Source organism: Gossypium raimondii, chromosome 5 (genome assembly GCF_025698545.1).
Source record: "Gossypium raimondii isolate GPD5lz chromosome 5, ASM2569854v1, whole genome shotgun sequence".
Taxonomy (NCBI): Eukaryota; Viridiplantae; Streptophyta; class Magnoliopsida; order Malvales; family Malvaceae; genus Gossypium; species Gossypium raimondii.
This window is the reverse complement of record NC_068569.1, coordinates 22,919,525-22,934,189: the sequence shown is the minus strand read 5'-3', so window position 1 is coordinate 22,934,189 and position 14,665 is coordinate 22,919,525. Positions and strand designations below refer to the sequence as shown.

Below are 14,665 nucleotides of genomic sequence, written 5' to 3'. Positions count from 1 at the left end.
AATTTTCATAAATCCCTCTGGTTTTCCCATAGCTTTGACGAAAATTCTGTTGGCTGCTAAATAGATAGTGGAGCTTGTAACTATCATTTTTGTCAATGCCTAAGTGAAATAATATACTTTGGTCTCGAGGATAAGGACGAGAATAAGATCAAGCCTATATATAAAAGGCTTTCTCAACATCTGCTGAGACATAGTCACAAATTACTACTTTATTCTGGTTTTTCAAGAAAGTAAAAGCACATCGTTAAAATGGGTTCTTTAATGGCGGGATGGGATTCTCCTGTATCAGAATCGGATCCTACATCAGGTAATTTCTGTGAATTCTTTAGTGATTCCATGCTGTTGCCTTCAATTTATTTGAAAATGTTTTTCAGTAATACGCGAACGAAATCGATCGTTGACCAAGGAAGAGATCGAAGCTTATTGGAAATCAAAGAAGCAAACGGAGGCAGAACATCTTAAAGCTACTTTTAGTCCATCATATACCTGCACTCACTCTTCCCTGGTATATAAATCTTTAAAGCACTCCCATTTTTCACTCATTTGATAAATTTTCGGATATAGATACGAGGATATGATTCTTTTACATCTATATATGGCAGGAAACACCATTGGAGGAGCATGGAAGTAAGAATCTGAGATCAAACTCCAGCCAGGAGGATGCAGAAACAAGCCTGGAGAATATCATAAAGAAAAATGGCTGGTAAGTAGCTAAATCTTAGTTGACTAGTTTACTCAATAGAAAAAAAAAGGCTTATAGTTGACTTTTTCTTTTAATAACGTAAAATTAATGTAAATGATTTCAGGTGGACAAGGAGCAATTGGGCATTCTTGAATGAACCGCCTGTACTTGACCGGCCTACCAACAGTTACAAACCACAGTTCCACGTTGCCAACCTTGCTGCTTCCAAGCTTAACCCAGATTCTGGGATCAGTGTTTAATCTTTACCTACTAAATAAATGCTATATCTTTTCGGGCATATTTTAAGCCTAATCCATATATGTTTATGTTATACAAAACTGTAAGAGCTTTGCTCTCAACTCTGGTTACGTAATGAGTGTGTGGAATCTGTACAAAGTTGTACATTGGGGGATGAATCTGTATTTAGCATTTGTTACACTTCACATTTCTTAAAACTTTCTTTTTACAAACAAACAAACCATATTAATCAAAATTTAGCAAAGGGGAATGCATTTCCGTTTTTATGACATCTGCATTTGGAGTCGGTCCAGTAGTGGACAATTTTTGGTGTGGAATGCTTATGAGGATGCTATGGAGTCTTAAAAGTCCATAGCGACTCAAATAGTTTTTATGGTTGGTGGTTCGAAGGCGGTTGCTGATGAAGGGCTTTAACTGCTGCTGCCACATGCCACCTGTGTGGAGTCTGTTCTCCATACTCTGAGGGATTGTCTTTGTGTGAAGTCGATTTGGAGAATTCTTATCCCCAAGAAGGATCACATCACTTGTTTGATTGGATTTATTTGAATACAAGGAGTGGCCTGAATCTAGTGGTTGATGATGTCGAAGGGGAGATTTTGCTCGGCATGAGAAATGGGATATCGAAATGTCCAGGTTAAATGTGATAATGTGGTTGCAGTTCATTGTTGGATCAGGGTTGTGTTGATGGAAATGGTCCGCGGCTAGTTGAGATATCGAGGAACTTTGCAAAAGCAATGGATGGTCTCTCTTAACCATGAGGCGAATAAAGTAGCAGATGAGTTGCCCAGCTTACATGTTCACAAGGACCTTGACCTTGGTTCCATTATGTTTGATCGACTATGGAACGATTAATGAAAACAATTACGTTTTAATTATAAAATCTTTTATATTCAGCTTGTTTCATTCAAAATAATTTCAAGAAAATCTATCAAATAAATATTTTACATTAAATTACTCAAACACCAAAAATATTATTTTTTATAAAATTAATACATTTTCGAAAAATCCTTTTCTAAAACAAATTTTTCGTGATAAAATTAATATTGTTGATTATTCTGATAATTTTTTGCGTGAATGTTTTTCAATGAAATACTATCCTAATAAAAAAATATTTTGACATGATGAGTTAGAGCAAGTCTTTTAAAAATTTAATATTGCTCATATTTGATATTTAATCTTTTATTTTAATTTACATTCTTTGGCCCTTTACTTTTACAATCGCATTAGTTAGTCCAATTAATTTAAATACGTATATGTGATATTCGTCTTATTATTTTACTATTATATCATTTGTATGTTGACCTAAGAATAAAAAAGTTACTACTAGTTGAAAGGTTAAAAGTGATTTTTTTAACTATTTATAAACATGGCACCAAAAAAAACCTATGAATGCATTTTTCTATAGATTATACAACAATGGTCAAGTTTCAATTTTGGTCCCTATACTACGCTAAAATTTAATATTTAATCATTATACATCAACTTCTTGACATATACCTCAACTTTTACAATGTTGATTAGACCAAATATTTTATTTTAATTAAAATAGTGATGTAATTTTTAAGAGTTGTTAAACACTATTAAAATTATCTATTAAATTTACATTTATTACAATGCTTTTACATGGTTATCATGTGAGTATTTTGTTAGAAAAAGTTAAAATGTCACTTCAACAAAATTAAAAGAAAATTTTATAGTGCTAATAATTGAAGTTGAATTTTAAATTCAAAAATAAAAAGAATAAAATTTTAAAAATAAAAGTATGAAAACTGAATTCTAACTCATGAAAAATACAAAAACTTAAATATATTTGAACTTTTAAATTTTATTTTATAATTTAATTAAAAATCAATTAATCCAACACGAGTAGCTTGTTAATAAACCAAGTGCTCTTTGCTATGTTTATTTTGGTTCCTTGGATTCAATACGGTTTTATATTTTAATAATTTTAAATCCGTACTTGTTTAGATGGGCGATGCGGTACGGTGAGTTTAACTCACTTTTTGTCTCACGCTACAACATCGTTACAATATCTAATCTCTCCACCACCACTATTTTTATACTAACCGCAAATAAATATACTGTTCATCAAAACCCACACTTAGAGTCAGTTTGTTTGCAGGAAAACATTACCTGATTTTCCAGTGTTTGTTTGACTAAAAACATTTTACATTTGAAAAATATTTTCCAAGACACGGGTGAAAATGGTTTACGAATTTCATTTCTGTAAAACATTTTCCAGTTCCTCCTTCATCCAGGTAAGGCTCCTTCTCCTTCTTCCGTTCTTCATTTCTTTTCCTTCTTCCGTTCTTTATCTTCTCTTCCAGGTAAAAGTCCGTCGCATATCTTCTCTTCTCAGCATATTCTGTTTCATTTCCTCTCTTTCTCTCTTTCTCATGCAAATCTACCATGAATTCTTCGCTGGTTCTTGGCTTAAGGTATGGCATAAAGCTCTTTTTTTTTCCTTCTTGTTCTTTACTTTTCCACACTTTTAATCGATTTTATGCCTGAAATTTGTTGCCTTTCTTTGTTTCTTTGTTTCTTTGTTGCCTGTAACAAAAATTGTTGATGATGTGCCTTCAACAGCAGCTACACCTATAGAAGGTGAAACGAATAGTAATATTTTACCTTTGAAAAAGAAAAAAGTTAACCAAAAAGATGCTATTGTCAAGCCAGAGCCCATCAGACAGATCATGACCGATCGGGAGAAGCATAATTTAAGCACAGAATTAGAGTCTTTGTTGGGAGAATTGCCTGAAAACATTGTTGACTTTCTTAAAGAGCAGAGTTCTAGTGATGGTCAAATGGGTGAGGATGAGATTGAGATCGATATTGATGCTCTAAGTCATGAAACATTGTACAAATTGTGTAAACTTTTGGATGACTATTTGCTGGAAAAGCAGAAAAACCAGGCAAAAGCTGAATCTTGTGAAATGGAGGTATCCTTATGCATCTATCTCATCTTTTGGTGCCTTTCTTTTTCTTTTATCCAAAATGCAACATTTGCATTTATGATATTGCTTTGTCTTTTCCGTTTTTGTAGCTTCTTAATGAGTCAGGGTTTAGCAATTCATCAATGCAGTCGTGTAAAGGTAATTTACCAACCTCTGTGCATTTTTGGATTTGTTTACAGATAGCAAGGTAGTAGTAAACCAAATCATTGCAGAAACTAACATTTCTTCTCTTTCTTGTTAGGTAATGATTAAGTTGATGAGGTCGTAGATATAGTTGGTAGCAGTTACCCTCCAGTAGCAATAGAGAAGGGGTTAACCCATAGAAATAGTAGATGCAATAGTTCCAGCGGATCCAGTGGTGAATCAGGCCCTTCTTCTAGTGGTTTGTACAATTATACTGTAGTGAACTTCTCCTTTATTTATTTATTATGCTTAAGAGATCTTGTTTCGAGCAATTGTTGTGTGTTTGAGCATGATGTTTCTGCTTTATTATTGAAGAAAACTTAAAAAGGAAATATATGTTTTGGATATGGGAAAATATATGTATGGAAAAAATTCTATGTGAAAGTTATCTCTACTAAGAGTTCTGATTTTTGTTGAGCTTATTCACTAGATCATAGTTTGTCTAAGTCAAGTTGTTTTCTATCTTGAGATCATTCTTTGATGCTCTTCATTGTTGTTGAGTGGTTGATAAAATGTTTCCATGTAGTTGTTGTGTTTTTTTTTTTGTGCTATTCCCAAATAAATCTCTGTGGAAGATGTTCATTGATGGAATTGAATCTATCAATCCTTTTTCAATAGTTAATTCTGCCCATTTGCAAACATATTTTATCATTGTAACATGCTTACCCATCTCAGCTGGCTGGTTTATTTTATCTCAACTGTATTTAGATAACTTGATTCCTTTAAATTAGAATAGGGTGAAACTATGTAGATGAGTCCTAAAACTTGGGGATACAATATGAAAGAAAGAAACGGGAATAGCTTTTGAGTAATAGGCCAGCTTTGTTTATGATAATTTGTTCACCGTGTGGAACTTTTGACTGAAACTCTTGCTATCAATTACACAATTTGTTATCTTAGGTCTTCATGCGAATAATAATGGTCACCATTTTTCTGATTTTTAGATTTTGTCTAGTTAGAACCATTTTTGTTAATTTTTTTGCTTGAGATTTGATGCCCGCTGCCTACTTTCTACTTCATGTTAGTGATGCAAGTTAAATTGGGGACCATCTAAAACAAGCTATAAAACGGCAAATGTAAACTTGTGATGTCAAACTTGAGGACTATTTGCTAAAGAGTTGTTACAAAACAGCTTCATTAATTGCAGCTAGTACCAAGGCTTTGAGCTTTGACTTGAGCTCCTAGTTTCAATGTCTTCAAATTATACATATGTTTGAGAAAAAATAATTTCTCTGTTAAATTAAATTGATGAACAATAAAATTTTTGTGGTCATCAATATTAAGCTAATAAACTTCCATTATGTATACAAGGAAAACCTATGTTTGTGTTTGTCGTTTATCTGAAAAAGTGTGAATAAATTTTGGTTGTTTTCAATTTATAACGGTTAATATTCTAGCTTAATAATTGAGTATTATTATATATTTAATTTGATTTATTTATTTATAAATAAATAAATCATTGTAATATATATAAAACCAATTTAAAATATAAATTTATTAATATATATAAATTTATTAATATATGTAAAAACAACTTTTCTGGAAAATATTTTCAGGAAATCTGCCAAACAACAGAAAATATTTTACACAGATTCATCCAAACACCAGAAAAGTAAATCATTTCCAGAAAAGTAAATCATTTTCTAGAAATCATTTTCCGAAAAACATTTTACTGGTAAACAAACCGAGCCTTAATTGTAATGCCCCAAAATTTCTAATTTCATTATTGTGAAAATATGACATAAATATCTGTCAGCTTTAGTGGTTATGTGTTCTGGGAGTGTTTGGGAGGTCTCAAGTTCAAGCTTTCACTTGGACAAATTTTGGTATTTTGAATGAATTGGGTCTTGCTCTTGTTCAGTAGGCTTTTATTTGATTGTTGGGTAAATTACATTAGAATGGGTCTGGTGGTTAAATGGTGTGTCATTATGGTGGAGATTATGGGTTTGAATCTTTGGAACGGCAAGGGTTATATTTTTTTGCTCTTAATTTCGAGAAGAGTTGTGCTGAACTAGGTTTCTAAGTGGTGGTGGATGTGTAGTGGGAAGTGGGGGAGCGATTTTAGGAGTGAATTAGGGGATTATAGGAGAGGATATCCAAAATTTGATCATTTTTTTCCTTTTTCGAAAAAAGAGAGTCGTTTTTCTCTCCATCTTTTTGACGTTTTCTCTCCCCCATTTCTATTGATTTTTTTTCTTCTTTGCTTCTTACTTGATTATCGTTTCTTTTCTTTCCTCTACTGCCGAAATTCCCTTATTCCCCTTAAACCATTCTTTCCTCTTGATTTCGTAGCGTTAAGCAGCACTTGTGCAAATTTAGTAAGTTGTTGGGTATCATTTTAAAAGATTATTTTGTGTTCAATAGTCTAATTCCGGGGTGTTGGCAGCAGCATTTCACAAGGATTAAGGCTCTCCTCGTGATTTTCGTAAATGTACCGATTTGAAGTTTTTGCGGTAAGTGTTCATCGTTTTATGAGTAAGTATTTTGGTTTCGAGATTTTGATTAATAGCGAGGTAAGACTAATTATCGTGCTTTTTGCTCAATTATAGGCTTTGAAGTGCTCGGGGACTGTTTTAACATCAAACAAAACCAAGTGTGTACCCGAAACACAAAAATAAGGGATTCGACAAAAAACCGAAATTGCTTGTTGTTTGGACACCAGTAGTAGGCTAACTTTGAAAAATCATCATAAATTATGGAAATCGAATTAGAGGATGAAAAGAAATATGGGATTAAAGATATTTGAGTCTAGTTTCTCATAGAAGAAACAACTAAGCAAAAGAATTTCATATTATGAGATATTTGAATTTTAGTGAGACAGGGTCAAAATGATTTCGGAATCCCCTACCCTGACTTTGGAAAATTATTAAAAATTTTATAAAAATAATTATGGGGTAGAATTTATATGTTTAAAATTTTTAATGAGTCTGCTTTCAAGAGAAACAAACGAGAACATCATCTGAATTCTTTACGGGAAGATAATTAATTTTTAGTGTAGAAAGGTCAAAATTGTCAGACAGCAGAATAGGGGAAACTTTAAAGAATAAACTGTACTTATTGGCTAAACCAATAATTCTAAAAATTTTATGGTAAGAAGATATGTGAGTCTGGTTTCAGAAAAAATTTGCGGATCTTAATTCGGAATTTTGTAGCTTAAGATACAAATAATTTAGTAGCAGTGACTCAAGTAAACAACTTTGAAGAATCATATAAGTAAATAGTGGAAACACATATGAATAATTAACTAGCACAGGTTACATTAAAATGGATCACGAGGCCAAGGCCAATTTGGGTCATGTGGGTCACACAGGCGTGTGGGCCCACACGGGCGAACATCATGGGCTTGTAGGCCCATTTTCACTGTTTGGCTGATAAGGTTGCACGGGTCGCCCAAGTCGACTATAAACCTACTGTAGGGTCAATAAGTTTACCTAGACCCCTAGTTGACTGAAATAACTGTATGACTGATATGACTAAGCCTGATGATGTCCCACTGATTTGATACTGTATGCCTTGTTTACATGCATGATATTATGTTACAGCATGTCATATCTGTATATTGCATTGCATTAGGTTGGGGATTGTAATGTTTGGAGGAAGTGTACTGAAAGGCCTCGAGCCTAATTTACTGGCAGCTCAGCTGCAAACTACTGTCTAGTGTCGCATTCAAAATCTCAATTTTGAATGGATCACTTTTAGAGCGGCTGAAATTTGAGGAAAGTGATATCAATTTATTACAAAATAATAATGGGATAAGATAAATTTAACTATTTATACTTTTTATCAATTTAGTTCTTATTACTTTTGTAATACCCAATTATTGCCCGGGGCCCAAAATCCTAAAGCTCAATGACCCAATACACTAAACCCTAACCCACTAGCCCAAAATATTGAACAGGAGCAGAAAATGGGAACCCTAGCAGCAGTTTTTTTTCCCTTCCTCATTGTAGCAGATCACGCATTGTCATTCGTCCATCGCCTCTCGCCCATCCAAGACGTTGCACGTGCAAGACGTTCTCTCCAAGATGCACTGCAATGAACCACCAACAACGGTAACAGAAGGGAGCACTAGAATAACAGAGAAAAGGGCAAAAGAGAAAGGGGGAAAAATAGTTTCTGTAATATTTGGGGGTGATATAAAAACCAATTGCAGCATTTGTAATAGGGGTTAGACAAATTTTCTTCATTTCTTTTATTGCTTTCTCTGTTATTTTTTTCTCTTTTTTTTTCTGGGTGTGCAAAACAGAGGTAAAGAGGAAGGGAAGAGGCACTTACCGATGGCGGCATGTCGTTGATGCTCTCGCTGCGCTTGGTTTGAATCGGAGTTGGAAAAAAAAAGGGGAGAATGCCAATGTGAGGAGCAAAGTGGAAAAATGGAGCAGCTTTTCTTTCCTTCTTCTTATAGCCCGCATGTTTTATCCTAATAGGATATTTGTGCTTTTGATCCTTTTGATTTGTTTTATTGCTTTAATTTGTTTCTAAAGTTTTCTGAATTTGCCCCATTGGTTTCCAATTTTATTATTTTAACCCCTTTTAAATGCAACGTTTTAGGAGGTTTGGGTAAATTGCTTTTTCGGTCCTCCTCCTGTTGCGCGCGTTTTAATTTAATCCTTTTCTCGTTTTCTATTTTTGAATTCAACCTTTAAATTCTGTTTATTTCCAAATTAATCCTTCATTTGTCATTTAAAGTTTTTTTTATTAATACTGTTAAATTGTTATTATTACTGTCTTATTGTTAGTATTATTTATTATTATATTAGATATTAATATTATTATACCTATATATATTTATACGCATATGTATGTTAATATATATATGTACATGTTTTAAATGGTTTTAAAATATATATACGTGTCTTATATATTTTATTATTACTTTATTTTTCTTAGTTTTATATGCATACGTACATATACATATATTTTATGAATTTCATATCGTTTTTCATTTATTTCCTTTTTAATTCTATATATATATTTCTTTTATAATGTACATATTTATACACTATTCAAAATTATTATAAAATATTTTTTGCATGTTTTTATATATATATTTTCATATTTTCGTAATTTACTAATATATTATATTTATATATTTTTATGTTTATTATTTTTAAAATGTATGTGCATATTTTATATATCTTATTATTGATTCATTTTCATGGTTTTTGTATACATATATATATGCATTAACATTTTATTATACTTTTAAAGAAAATATATTTTGGTTTCGTTAGCATTAAAATCCTCATATTTTATTAATTTTCAAAATATTTGGCATTCATGGTTCTCGAGAAAGATCGTGTCCTAACTTACTAGATTGTGATCATTTTTCGATGAATTTAGAAAGCCAAGTATTTATTTTGCAATAAATTCAGATTTCCAATAAAAGCTTATTCTCGGGAATCCAAAAATGTCGGGTCCTAACTTACTGGTCATGACATTTTATTATCTCGAAATAAGAATTTCTAAAATAAAAGACAATATTCGGTATTTAGGATTTTCGAGGAAATTGAGCCCTAACGTATTGGGTTCCGATTTTCTTTGTTAATCCTAAATAACTGAGAATGTTCTTTATTCAAAATGCATAAGTATAAAAGTCATTTTCGGGAACTTAATTTGTGGTGCCCTAATGTATTGGGCATGACACATTGCTTTCTCGGAATGAAGATTTTCTTTAAAAACTAAAATGCAATATTCAAAGTTCGGAGATTTTGAGAAATTGTACCCTAATGTATTGGGTCTCGATTTCTTTATCTAACTTGAACAGTTGATTATCCTTTTTCAAGTTTCATCATTTGAGTTTTAAAAAATCTTTTTTCTCGACATTAAGACATTAAATAATCAATTTGGTACCGATTTTTGGGCGTTACGAGGGTGCTAACCCTTCCTCGTGCATAACTGACTCCCGAACTCGTTTTCTCAAATTTCGTAGACCAAAATAATTTCTAAGGTGAGCCGATCACACCTAAATCACGGATCGATGGCGACTCCAGTTTTATTTTTAAAGTCGACAACTAAAATTTTGTTTTCAAAAAATAGTTTCGACAACTTTTTAAGTAAATTATATCATTAATCACTAAATTATGTGTAAATTGTAAACCCAACATAAATTATTAAAATAAATTTATTCTTTTATTTGTTTAGTAATTTTATATGAGTACCAAAAGTAAAAGGAAAGGCAAAGACAAGTATGCATGTTGGACCTAACCCACGTGCGAAAATCTTGACCCCCCCCCCCCCCAACTCTAGCCACGTTAGCTAGTCAGAGTGTTGATAAAATATTGTTAATGGTCGGATCTTGATTGCAATAATTGAAGCCCTTGATTTGGGATGTTCCTTCTCCCCGTAATTTCAGCCATCTTCTTTTTCCATTATTTTTGTTTATCCCAACCTTTTATTTATTTACTTTATAGCATTAACATTTTTAAATGTTTTTATATTATGTTATCATAATTATGGATGATTATTAGGAAGGATAGTGCCTTAACCACGGGCGGTGGATATTTTCCAACCCTACCCTTGTATTTTATGTCATTTGAAATTTGGGATAAAAATATTGAAATGATATTAATTTATTATTGAAAAGTGATATAAATGACATGGTATCTCAGTTTTATACAAATCTTTATCGTAAAATTTAAAACAATCAACTTATTTGTTAATAATTGATTTAAAGAATGATAATTTAACGTTGTTTTGCTCTTAAGACGAAATTACTCATCACTTTATGTACACGGTTTCAATGTAATTGCTTCTCAATATTTCAGCAACACCACCTTAAAAAGTTGCATATTTCTTAAAAATCTATGAACTCGTGAAATTTTACTCAAATTTCTCTCCATGATAATAGAAATCTAATTAAGCTCTAAAGTATAGTAGAACATATTATTTAAAAATTTGTATTGGTATTGTTGCCAATGCAAGAGGACGTGAGTTCAAGCGTGCTGAAGCGCGTTTATCCTCTTATTTAAAGGTTGAGATAAGTTATGGGTAATTCTAAGCATTGTATCAATTAGAAACTTTAAATACTTTCACAATTAAATTAGATTTTTTTTTAAAAAAAATCAAGTAACAAATAAACCTCATTAATACATAATCTACTTAATTCATGAATGTAATTAATAATATCCATATATTCCATATAATTAATCATCATTAAAAAAAATGAAAATTGGTAGAGGACTTATAAATAAATACTAATAATTTTATTTGAAAATAATTAAATATTAATCAATTACAAATTAATGCTAAAATCCTAAACCCTATACTTGAGACCTTAAACCCACTATCCTAAATTCGAGAGTTTTTAATATTTGTTTATAATAGCTACATTTAATGTTTAATTATGTTTTGGAATAACATTTGGTACACTACCAGTGGAGTTTTAAAACTCCACAACCAGGGTCAGAGGTTGACAAATGTCTTATAATGTATAGTAAATATTAAAATATATATATATATATACATGACCGTTTTTTAAGGTTGTTGTGAAATAAAAAAACACATCGCCAAAGGCACCAAATACTAACTCGTATGTTTAAATAAAATTATTAGTATTTATTATATTTTTGTTAAATTTAATGATGATAAGTCATATTATTATTCTTCAATGATACATGAAATTTATACACCAACGATGTATCAAATATTATTCTTATTTATATTCATATTTTATACAAGTTTTTCGTCTATAGTTATAGAAGGTGAAGTAAGATTATCAATTTTGTGAGGTTTATTTTTTAACATGTTATTTTATTTTAATTATTATTATATTCTTGTAAATGTAGTTGTGTTTGGGATATTTAATTATTATTTATGTGATCAACTAAGTTTTTGTCGCTCATCAACCAAGTCTTAACTCAATTATAAAATTATAAAAATCTATTGATTTTATAAAGCAACAAATTATATCATTTTGATGACATTTTGTATTTTTATACAATCAGCCCTCTTTATAATAATCCATTTATCTATCAAAATTTTGGATATTACATAGAGATGGTTGTTAACACCGTCATTCGATACACCTATACATCATTTGAAATTTAAACTATTTTTTAATTTTAAAAATTTTAAAATTAAAAATATAATATATTAATAATATTAATTAGTGATACTTAAACTGCATTTATAATAAAATATGATTAATATATTTGTATGTAAAATTTAATTCTATTAAAACAATATCTTAACTAAAGTTTGTTATTTTTATTTCACGTAGGAATATAATTAATTTTACTAAAATTTAAAACGAAATTTGAGCTAATTTTATGAAGAGTGTACTTTATATTTTATGATTTTTGCCATTATAGATGAAAAATTATTATAGAAGTTAAAAGTAAAATATAAATAAAACCAGTTCTACAACCAACTTAACTGCTATAATGAAAAGTTGTTTTGCTATAGAAAGTGCTACCTACATAAAATCTAGAAAAAACATATTTGAACCCAAAGTGTCATGATTTTTATTTTCTAAACTTTACCAATTCAACTAAAGTCTTGTTTATTTTTATAAATACATTTGTTATATAATTTTTCACTAATATTGTGAGTGTGTCATAATGAAGTTATATATTAAGCTTCTAACCGAGTTGGCATAATAAGTTAATTAAACACTTACTCAATCAGGTAATGACTAAAATAACATTGCTTTATAAAATAAATAATATTATTTGTCATGACAAAGCATTTTGATAGTGATCGTGAGATTGAACTCGGTGATGTGGTTCCAATATTGCGGTTACTGTTGATTAAACTTTGATCTCTTCTATTGGGCTCTTTTTACATACGGTGGTATTTGTGCAATAATTTGTAGCGTTTTATTCATTATGTCATGTTTATGTATTATTGTTATTTATGATTAATGAAAGTATTTCTTAAAAATATAATAAAGAATATTTGGTAATCAAATTGTTTAGTAATGGTTAAATTAATTATTGATAAATTTAGTATATTTGGATATTAATTATATATTAAAAATATATTTAAATAAAATTCTATAAATTTCTTTCACAATAAAAACTTTAAATTTCCATAACATCGATGAGTTTCATTATGGTTTTAGATTTTATATTATTTTATATGTTTATTTGATTTTTATTAGATAATAATATCTTTTAATATTATAATTCACAATTTGATACATTCTTAAAATTATTTTAATACTTGATATTATATTTCCAACTTTGTATATTTTATAAGTAAAAGTTATGATTCATAGTTATCAATTTTATTAGATACTTTTTGTGTTAAATGTATTTTATTATTTTGATTTTGAATTTAAATTCTTATTTTTAAATATTATTAAATATTATAATTGATTAGTAGGTAATTATGTATAATAAAAATTTAAAACTTATATATGCTAAAGATAGGGAGGATAAAACTAAAATAGTTTTACACTATTTTACATATTTTTGTACGATTAATATTTTAATAATTTAATGTTATATGTTATGTTTCATGTCTAAATTTATAATTTCTAACTATTTGTTTATATAAAGTCATCTATTGATCAATAAATATTAATATATATAATATTATTGATATGATAGAGATATTAGACCGGTTCAAAAAATTTACATACATAACAAATACAATTATATTGATAAATTCAATAGTTGGATCATTAAAATATCAATGATACAAAAATATGTGTTGAGGGGGGATCGACTCCTTCGAAAGAAGTCTTCGAAGTGTTGTACTCAGGGACGTCGATCCGATCCCTCAACAATGGAAGGTATTGTCTCGCTTGGGGATTTTGTCTCCCACTCGAGGGAGCACCTCGATTGGTGGAGACCCACTTAAGAGTTCTGTCTCCCACTCGAGGGAGGGCTGGCTCAAGTGGTACAAGGTTTGCTTTAAAGTCTTATATATGGCCTTGGTTGGTAATTTGATTTATGTCGTACCCAGGTACCTCCGTAATTATTTATATACTCAATACTAAAACTTATCATGAATCTTGCAGATACCAAATTGCCACAAAACTGAGGCGCTTCCCTAAGTGGATGACAAAATCCCTGAGAGAAATAATACTTTTTATTGTTGAGGGAGAAAATTTTAAAGTATTATTCTTGAATAAACAGATTTTTTTTTTAATCTGATTTTGTTAGATGTGACATGATGGAAGTTATTTCCTTTTGTACAAATTCATGCACTACATGTAAAAGAAAGGTGTGATTATAGTCGGCACAATATAGCATCAAAATTCCTTGGTTTTGAGAAAGATCGAGAGCATGTGCATGATTTTCCACATTCTTTAATGTTGCTTTGACAACCTTTAGGGCAAAATCAGTCAACACCTTAATAATTTTAAAGGTGGAGTTATATCCTCTCATTTAACCTATCAAAATCTAAAAAATTTACTCATTAGAAACCAAAAACAAAAAGAGAAAAGTTTCCCAATATAAATCGAAGTTATTGGACCGACATCTTACAGAGCAAGTCAAGTTCATTTTAATGTTTACTTACCAACTGAAACTTGCCCACAGTGGATTAATCATTAGTATTTAACCCACAAACCCCCAATCACAGTTAAGATTTCACACCATTTGGAGCCAAAAGGCCCATTTTTTTTATAGTAAAAATC

The 14,665-nt window shown here is 30.2% G+C and overlaps 2 protein-coding genes across 2 annotated transcripts; both read left to right on the top strand.

The window, feature by feature from the left end:
* Positions 1-1,125, top strand: LOC105770864 (uncharacterized). The gene is made up of 4 exons (XM_012592219.2): positions 1-307; positions 375-505; positions 603-703; positions 807-1,125. The coding sequence occupies exons 1-4, from the start codon at positions 250-252 to the stop codon at positions 940-942; spliced, it is 426 nt and encodes a 141-aa protein (XP_012447673.1). The 5' UTR covers positions 1-249; the 3' UTR covers positions 943-1,125.
* Positions 1,126-2,998: 1,873 nt separating this feature from the next.
* Positions 2,999-4,471, top strand: LOC105771338 (transcription factor GTE10-like). Its single transcript, XM_052631780.1, has 4 exons — positions 2,999-3,378; positions 3,527-3,879; positions 3,984-4,032; positions 4,136-4,471. The coding sequence occupies exons 2-4, from the start codon at positions 3,634-3,636 to the stop codon at positions 4,144-4,146; spliced, it is 306 nt and encodes a 101-aa protein (XP_052487740.1). The 5' UTR covers positions 2,999-3,378; positions 3,527-3,633; the 3' UTR covers positions 4,147-4,471.
* Positions 4,472-14,665: the final 10,194 nt, after the last annotated feature.

Excerpts from the sequence above, each read along its gene's own strand:
- LOC105770864 (XM_012592219.2), top strand. The coding sequence starts at position 250 with ATGGGTTCTTTAATGGCGGGATGGGATTCTCCTGTATCAGAATCGGAT. Across the intron at positions 308-374 it reads AGAATCGGATCCTACATCAG|TAATACGCGAACGAAATCGA; the intron begins GTAATTTCTGTG and ends AATGTTTTTCAG. Across the intron at positions 506-602 it reads CCTGCACTCACTCTTCCCTG|GAAACACCATTGGAGGAGCA; the intron begins GTATATAAATCT and ends TATATATGGCAG.
- LOC105771338 (XM_052631780.1), top strand. The coding sequence starts at position 3,634 with ATGACCGATCGGGAGAAGCATAATTTAAGCACAGAATTAGAGTCTTTG. Across the intron at positions 3,880-3,983 it reads CTGAATCTTGTGAAATGGAG|CTTCTTAATGAGTCAGGGTT; the intron begins GTATCCTTATGC and ends CCGTTTTTGTAG.